The sequence below is a fragment of the Schistocerca piceifrons genome, chromosome 10 (genome assembly GCF_021461385.2).
Source record: "Schistocerca piceifrons isolate TAMUIC-IGC-003096 chromosome 10, iqSchPice1.1, whole genome shotgun sequence".
In the NCBI taxonomy this organism is placed as follows: domain Eukaryota; kingdom Metazoa; phylum Arthropoda; class Insecta; order Orthoptera; family Acrididae; genus Schistocerca; species Schistocerca piceifrons.
This window is the reverse complement of record NC_060147.1, coordinates 16,657,929-16,666,858: the sequence shown is the minus strand read 5'-3', so window position 1 is coordinate 16,666,858 and position 8,930 is coordinate 16,657,929. Positions and strand designations below refer to the sequence as shown.

At 37.5% G+C, this 8,930-nt stretch overlaps 1 protein-coding gene across 1 annotated transcript in view; it reads right to left on the bottom strand.

Annotated features, from left to right (window-relative positions):
* Positions 1–397: 397 nt before the first annotated feature.
* Positions 398–8,930, bottom strand: part of LOC124719036 (solute carrier family 46 member 3-like) — a 364,910-nt gene continuing 356,377 nt past the window's right edge. Inside the window, exon 8 of the mRNA XM_047244704.1 lies at positions 398–3,986. Within this exon, the coding sequence (XP_047100660.1) occupies positions 3,677–3,986 (310 nt within the window). The 3' untranslated portion in view covers positions 398–3,676. The remainder of the gene's footprint in view (positions 3,987–8,930) is intronic.

Sequence of the window (8,930 nt, the reverse complement as noted above, 5' to 3'; positions counted from 1 at the left end):
TATCTGGGGAATTTAATTACTTGTGAATCTGTAGAGATCTACAAGCCCAGGAACTTTAACAGGAAAGAGGAACACTAAGGTTAAGTGGATATTGGATTCCTGTCTTACAGAGAACTACCACAGGAAAGGAGTACAGGTAAAGACCACTGAGGTGTAACTGGACAATACCTGCACTACTATATACAATATTTGCCCACGAACTCAACTTCACTGCATGACGAGCACTGGTGTATTGTTCTTTGATGTAAGATTATCAATAAAACAGGCGTTTCTCACCAGAACTATTGTATATGTGGTCAGTTTTAAATATGTTACTTATATCAGCCAACATCTTACCTGCTCCTGGCTATATATCAACCCCCCCCCCCCACCCCCCACCCCCCCCACCCCCCCAATTTATTTTCCACCTAGAGCAGCATCACTGAACAATTCATATTTCTGCAATATCTTTTATGCTCACTTGTTCAGTAGAAACATACACCCTCAACTGGCTGAACTGTACCTTGAACATATATAAACAACGTTCATTGGAGATTTTGTTTCATTATGAGTGTTAGAATGTGCTCTAAGGCGTGCTTTGCTTCCTAATATTTTGTCTCCTGATGTTGGAGACAGCTTCAGAGGCATAATGACATAGTTACTCAATTTTCAAACTTCAACAAGCTTTAAGTTCGTACATAATCACACAACAGTTGTGTCACATCATTCAACTGCCACCAAATACAGAATCAAGGCAATAAGCCAATGTGCATTACAGAGCTCGTCCTGTGGAACTAAGGCCCAGAACTTGTCTAATTTCAGTCCTCCTCATTTCCTGGTGAAGTTGTTTTTGAATTTATATGGCCCCATCATACACCTTAACATAACGATAGTTAGTCTTGGAGACAACTACAGTCTCAGAGACTCAGATTTGTTGTTTCCTGGACCAATTGCATGCACTATACATGCTGATTTAGACATACTTCCCTGACAACTGCCCTTGTGTTAAAGCCATGTGTTTATGATACATTTGGTAGTCTCTATGCACCATTGTCTGCATGTGCAGATGATTTTGTATACTCCTTCCATGACCAATTATGAGGGTAGGTCCTTTGTTTAAGTTTGAAAATCAAGTAACTGTCCCTTTATGCATATGGGTACAGAGTCAGGAGGCAAAATTCTAGGTGCAGAAATATGCCTTGGACCACAGCTCATAAACCATAAATCATAAAGGATGTAAAATCCAGCTGTGAAAGCCTGCACTGAATGATGTTCATTGTCCTCTTAGAAAAAGCATTAGCCTCAACATTAGTCTGATGGCAAAGAGTATGTACTTTTAATCAATATATTTTATCTTCATAAATGTAGGATACCTGTAGACACCTGACAGGGTGAAGAATAATTGAACAACAAGCCTTACTGAAAAATGAAGGTCACTTCAGTTGATGAACAGAAACATTCAAAGAGCTACACTGAATCTTTAACCATGCATTTGCTCTTCTGCAAGTGAAGAGGGAAAGATGCAGAAAGTAGGCAAGAGAAGAGGAAAGAAAGATGGGAGCTAAATCACAACTTCAGTCAGGATCTCATGCTGCTGTTTTATGATATATTCCTCATGACTTACACTTCTTTCCCAATCTGGTCACATCGTTTCTAACCTGTATTTGAAAGGACACTGCCTTTTAATGGTTTTGCTTTCTTATCATCTTTGGCCGAAGTGTCGTATGACAGACTTGTTATTTGTGTTGAATTATACTGTTTTGTTGAATGGATCACCTAATGTAAAAACATAGAATGAACTGCAGTATATTATCCCATTCATCATAAAATTTATTTTTTCATTAATAGTTTGACTTTAGTTTCTTAATCTATTGACTCTAACATTATTTTACCATTAAAATCTGTTCTGCATTCAAGCTCTACTTCGATGCTAATTGGTGGCCATAATATAATTCACACTTTTTTCAAGAATGCAACACTGTGTCTAAACAATGTTGCTGCAGTTACATTCAGTTCAAAAGCTGTAAATATCAGGCACATGATTGTTTGGGGAGTCCCTGGCTAATCTAAGCAGAATTTCCTGTTGCTATGCAAGAGTGTCACATTATCAGGCTGTGCTTTTAATTCCTGTCTTGGTTATAGTTTCAGCTGCTGCACTATAAGGTGTTTGAACAAAATAAAGAAATAATATGCATGTATTTATATTTAGCATAATCCATGAATGTATTAGAAGGTATTGTTTATATTGTTGTATACTAGCCTAGCCACTGTGCCTTTTTTTCATTTACATATCTCACAGCAAATTGTGTTTTGGTTTAACATGTGTACAGAATTCTGATGTTATTTTCAGCTCTTTAAGGTGCAGGAACTTTATTGTTGTAAATCCTTAACTTTATTGTTGGAAACAGTATATCTTTATGAAATACTTTTTTTTATTTCTGTTTTATTGTCATCAGCCCCATTTCTTTGTGGAAACTTAATGTAAAATTTCTAGGATTATTGTAAGCATTTCTTTCTTTCTAGAACATACAGTTAATTTACTTATATTGGTATTTGTTTCTCTGGAAGAATGTGTGTGATCAGAGAGAGAGAGAGAGAGAGAGAGAGAGAGAGAGAGAGAGAGAGAGAGAGGATTAAGATAACAGAATATCCTTGGCCCCAACTGCATTTTCCTAAGTGCCATATATAAAGAAAGCTAGATTTATTGAAACAATATGGCAGTGGAAAATCTTGGGTATTATCTAAGCAATGACTTAAGAATCTAAAGTCGCAGTTTCACTTTGTATACATAAATTGGTAAGCAGTCTAAATTTGTCATATTAAGCTCTCTTGATTTATCATTACTTGAATATATATTGTTAACAAACATTAATTGTGAGCATTGTGTTTGTTTGAGGAATGTGTGTAAAAATAAAATACCTTTGAATACCACATATTTAACCATTATTGTATGTGAATGAACACTGGCTGCTTTAGGAGAAAATCAGCAATGAAGTCATGGTATCATAAGGAGATTTTAAAGCTTGAAGAAAATAAATTATTTTAGATAATAGAGTGAAATGTCTAGCTGTGGCATAACGGCAGCTATAATAAAATCTTTCCAAAGAATGGGAAAAATGCACTTTGTCTTCTGCTGCTGTTGGGTACACATTGTCAGGGTGTTTGTAGCCTATCTGATTCTTACAGAAGTGTCTAGTATTTTATGCAAACCTCATTCCTATCATTTCTATGCCACCATCTCATTAAATACTTAGAAACAATCTAGCAACTTGGCATCCAGTATAAAATACTGATGAAAAACATACCACAGCTGTTGGGATACCAGATTATCTTCCACACAGACATACTCTGGAAGAGTTTCTCTGCCTGCTATAATAAACTGACAACTTAGTCTTTCATGGCAACATCTATATGTAAAAGACTCCCAGTATACTAGGCTTGTAAAATCAAGGTGTGATACTGAGAATCTTTCACGACATCCATTCATATTGTTTTTGCACATTTTTACTAATGTCAGAAATCTGCCTTCTTCCAACAAATTTTTTTCACCATTGTCTCAAACAATTATGTTATCATTTTTCAGGTCCCATTAGCGCAACAAAATAAAAGGAAGGCAGAATTAACAAAGCGTGTCATGGTGCACCGTGAAGTCCAAACTGATGAGTTACACTCTCATTGCCACTAGAGATAATGTTCTTCATAGTCGAACTTCTCCCGGTTTTGTGTCAGAGTCTTGCTCGTACGCCGGATTTTCGACACCAAAGATCTTCCTATGAGTCAGTCCTTCTTCTGCTGCTCTTTGGTCCAGCGTGGATGAATCCACTGCTCTGCTTTCTTCTTTTGACTTGTCACTGAACCTGACAGAACCATTCCTCACCATGGGGAAGGCCAAGGGATCCGTCTTTGTTGCAGTGGCAGCAGCTTCGAGAACTGCTGTCGTCCTGGTGGCTGCATTTTCTTCTTCATCTTTCTTCCTAGCATCCTTTTTGTGAGATGCATAGAGCCATCTGTAAACAGAATGCTATGTTAAATACAATGAGATAAGCTTTTTCATAAAATGTTTTATATGTTTTTCAGATATCTAAAACATCTAGGCATCTTATGCAGACACTGTAAAATTACACATCAATGTGAAATTGCAACATATTTGGGGAGCAATGAGTACAATGAAACAGCTGTGATACAAATTCTATATATCTAAAAGACTCATCTACATATATATTTGTATCTCTGTATTAAAAACTTGAGTAACCTTCTACCAATATCTATACTAATAATAAAACTGCCATCATGTCTGTCTGTTTGAAGATATTAAAGTCCAAAATAACTACACAAATTTTGATGAGGTTTTCATGTGTAACTTGAGCGTAACTTGGGTCAACACACAGGCTTTGTTCGATCAAAAACCACCATGTTTGTCTATTTTCACAGGTAGCTTGAAGAAAATATGGACTTTATTTCATCAACACCCGATAATAACAAAAATTTGATTTAAAGTTTTGTCCATACTAATATTATAAATGCAAAAGTATATGTCTGTTATGCTTTCAAGACTAAACTGCTGAACTGATTCGGATGAAATATTGGTACAGAGATAGCTTGAACCCCGAGGAAGAACATAGGCTGCTTTAGAATGTAAAAAATTCAACCTTAAGAGGGTGAAGTATGGAACAAAACACCTTTTTTTCTTTACATCAGTGAACATAAACCATGTCAAAAAATTACTAAATTTGTTGCATAATGTATACGCACAATGCATAGGGGCACATTCCCGCCTATGGCCCCCTGTACGCATTGATTCACAGAGACACTGCGCATGCCACTGCATTGTGCATTGGCACATCACATCATGAGCTGTGCTTACCAAAAAAGGCAGACCCATGATGGCAGCTGATGTTATTGCATGTACAATAACTAACTTACTCACCATGACTCATCATAACAAAATTAATGATGCATGATACCAGCCACAGGTAACAGCTAGTATAAGATAGTGTCATTAGGTAATAAGTAAAGTCTTGATGCTTGTGGGAAGGGTATAATTCAGTATAATATGAAAAAGGTAAATGATTTAGTCTATCCACAACTCAACCTTAGTGTGGACAGAAGAGTGAGGTATTAAGCCATAAAACCTTTGATCACAGCAGTGGTGAAACATTACAATGCTTTATTGTCAAACTGAATTCTTCAAAGTTACAGCAAACATTGAATCCAGTAGGAAACAACCACATACAGTTAACAATTTCAGTTGTGCAGTTGTGCAGATGTGCAGATGTTACATGCAGATGTTTCAAAAAATACAACCCCTAAGGAGAATACAAAATTCATGAGGTCATCATAAAGTCATACAAAGTCTGTTGGCTGCGACGGCATTTTTTAGCAGAATTTTAAATTTTAAGCTGTCTTTGTAGCAAATAAATGACTCAGATAGCTTATGATTAAAAAATTCTGCTAAAAATGCCATAATAGCTAACAGAATTGGTATTACTTTCTATCAGTAAATGACTCAGCCACCATGAACCATGGATCTTACTGTTGGTGGGAGTCTTGTGTGATTCAGGGATACCAAACGCTGCATTGTAGGTCCAACCACAACAGAGGGGTATCTGATGAGAACAGACAAATGTGTGATTCCTGAAGGGGGACTCTTTTTGGCAGTTCCAGGGGCAACAGTCTGTATGACTGACTGATCTGGCCTTGCAACATCAACCAGTATGGCCCTGTTGTGCTGGTATTGTGAACAGTGGAAATTACAGCTAGAATTTTTCCTGAGAGCATGCAGCTCTACTATATGGTTCAATGATGATGGCATCCTCTTGGATAAAATGTTCCAGAGGTAAAATAGTCTCCCTTTTGGATCTCTGGGTGGAGACTACTCAGGAGAATGTCATCAGGAGATACAAAACAGATCGGAGTGTAAACGTTAGATCAGGGGTAATGCAGGAGTAGATTTAATAATGAATGAAAAACAGGAATGTGGATAAGCTACTGTGAACAGAGTAGTGAACATATTACTGTATCCAAGATAGACATGAAACCCACACCCACCGCAGCAGTACAAGTTTACGTGCCAACTAGCTCCAAAGATGATGAAGATATTGAAGAAATGTATGATGAGATGAAAGAAATTATTCAGGTAGTCAAGGGAGATGAAAATTTAATAGTCATTGGGGACTGGAATTTGATAGTAGGAAAAATAAGAGGACAGTAGTAGGTGAATACTGATTTGGGAAAAGGAACAAAAGAGGAATCTGCCTGATAGAATTTTGCACAAAATATAATTTAACTGTAACTAACACTTGATTTCAGAATCATGAAAGAAGGCTGTATATATGGGAGAGACCTGGGGACACTGGAAGGTTTCAGATTAATTATGTAATGGTACAACAGAAATTTCAGAAGCATATTTTAAATTTTAAGATATTTCCAGAGGCAGATGTGAACTCTGACCACAATTTATAGGTTGTGAACTGTAGATTAAAACTGACAACTACAAAAAGGTAGGAATTTAATGAGATAGGACTTGGATAAACTGAAAGAACCAGAGACTGTAGAGTGTTTAAGAGGGGGCATTAGGGAATGATTGACAATGACAGGGGAAAGGAATACAGTAGAAGAACAATGGGTAACTTGAAGAGATGAAACAGTGAAGGCAGCAAATGATCAAGTAGGTGAAAATATGAGGGCTAGTAGAAAGATTTTGGTAGCACAAGAGATATTGAATTTAATTGATGAAAGGAGAAAATATAAAACAGTAAATAAAGCATGTAAAATGGAATACAAGTGTCTAAAAAATGAGATTGACAGGAAGTGCAAAATCGATAAGCAGGAATGGTTAGAGGACAAATTTAAGGATTTAGGAGCCTATTTAACTAGGGGGCAGTTAAAGAGGCCTTTGGGAAAAGGAGAAGCACTGAATGAATATCAAGAGATCAGATGAAAAACTAATCCTAAACAAAGAAGGGAAAGCAGAAAAGTGGGAGTATGTAGAGGGTCTACACAAGAGCGAGGTACTTGAGGGCAATATTATGGAAACGGAAGGCAACATCGATGAAGATGAGATGACAGATGAAGGAAGAATTTGACAGAGCACTGAAAGACATAAGTCAAAACAAGGCCTGGGAGTAGACAGCATTTTGTTAGAGCTACTGATAGCCTTGGGAGAGCCAGTTATGACATAACTCTACCATCTGGTGAGAAAGATGTATGAGACAGCCTAAATATCCTCAGATTTCAAGAAGAATATGTTGTGGTCTTCAGTTCTGAGACTGGTTTGATGCAGCTCTCCATGCTACTCTATCCTGTGCAAGCCTCTTCATGTCCCAGTAACTACTGCTACCTGCATACATCTGAATCTGCTTAGTGTATTCATCTCTTGGTCTCCCTCTACTGTTTTTACCCTCAACGCTGCCCTCCAGTACTAAATTTGTGATCCCTTGATGCCTCAGAACATGCCCTACGAACCAATCCCTTCTTCTAGTCAAGTTGTGCCACAAACTCACCTTCTCCCCATTTCTATTCAATATCTCCTCATTAGTTATGTGATCTACCCATCTAATCTTCAGCATTCTTCTGTAGCACCACATTTCAAAAGCTTTTATTCTCTTCTTGTCTAAACTATTTATCATCCGTGTTTCACTTCCATACATGGCTACACTCCATACAAATACTTTCAGAAACGACTTCCTGACACTGAAAGCAATACTTGATGTTAACAAATTTCTCTTCTTCAGAAACGCTTTACTTGCCATTGCCAGTCTACATTTTATATCCTCTCTACTTCGACCATCATCAGTTATTTTCCTCCCCAAATAGCAAAACTCCTTTACTACTTTAAGTGTCTCATTTCCTAATCTAATTCCCTCAGCATCACCCAACTTAATTCGACTACATTCCATTATCCTCATTTTGCTTTTGTTGATGTTCATCTTATATCCTCCTTTCAAGACACTGTCCATTCCATTCAACTGCTCTTCCAAGTCCTTTCTGTCTCTGACAGAATTACAATGTCATCGGTGAACCTAAAAGTTTTTATTTCTTCTCCGTGGATTTTAATAGTACTCCGAACTTTTCTTTTGTTTCCTTTACTGCTTGCTCAATATACAGATTGAATAGCGTTGGGGATGGGCTACAACCCTATCTCACTCCCTTCCCAACCACTGTCTCCCTTTCATGTCCCTCGACTCTTATAACTGCCATTTGCTTTCTGTACAAATTGTAAATAGCCTTTCGCTCCCTGTATTTTACCCCTGCCACCTTCAGAATTTGAAAGAGAGTATTCCAGTCAACATTGTCAAAAGCTTTCTCTAAGTCTACAAATGCTAGAAACGTAGGTTTGCCTTTCCTTAATCTTTCTTGTAAGATAAGTCGTAGGGTTAGTACTGCCTCACGTGTTCCAATATTTCTACGGAATCCAAACTGATCTTCCCCAAGGTCGGCTTCTACCAGTTTTTCCATTCGTCTGTAAAGAATTCGTGTTAGTATTTTGCAGCTGTGACTTATTAAGCTGATAGTTCGGTAATTTTCACAACTGTCAACACCTGCTTTCTTTGGGATTGGAATTATAATATTCTTTTTGAAGTCTGAGGGAATTTCGCCTATCTCATACATCTTGCTCACCAGATGGTAGAGAGGACTGGCTCTCCCAAGGCTGTCAGTAGTTCTAATGGAATGTTGTCTACTTCCGGGGCCTTGTTAGGTCTTTCAGTGTTCTGTCAAACTCTTCACGCAGTATCGTATCTCCCATTTCCTCTTCATCTACCTCCTCTTCCATTTCCATAATATTGTCCCCAAAAACATTGCCCCTGTATAGACCCTCTATATACTCCTTCCACCTTTCTGCTTTTCCTTCTTTGCTTAGAACTGCGTTTCCATCTGAGCTCTTGATATTCATACAAGTGGTTCTCTTTTCTCAAAAGGTCTCTTTAATTTTCCTGTCGGCAGAATCTATC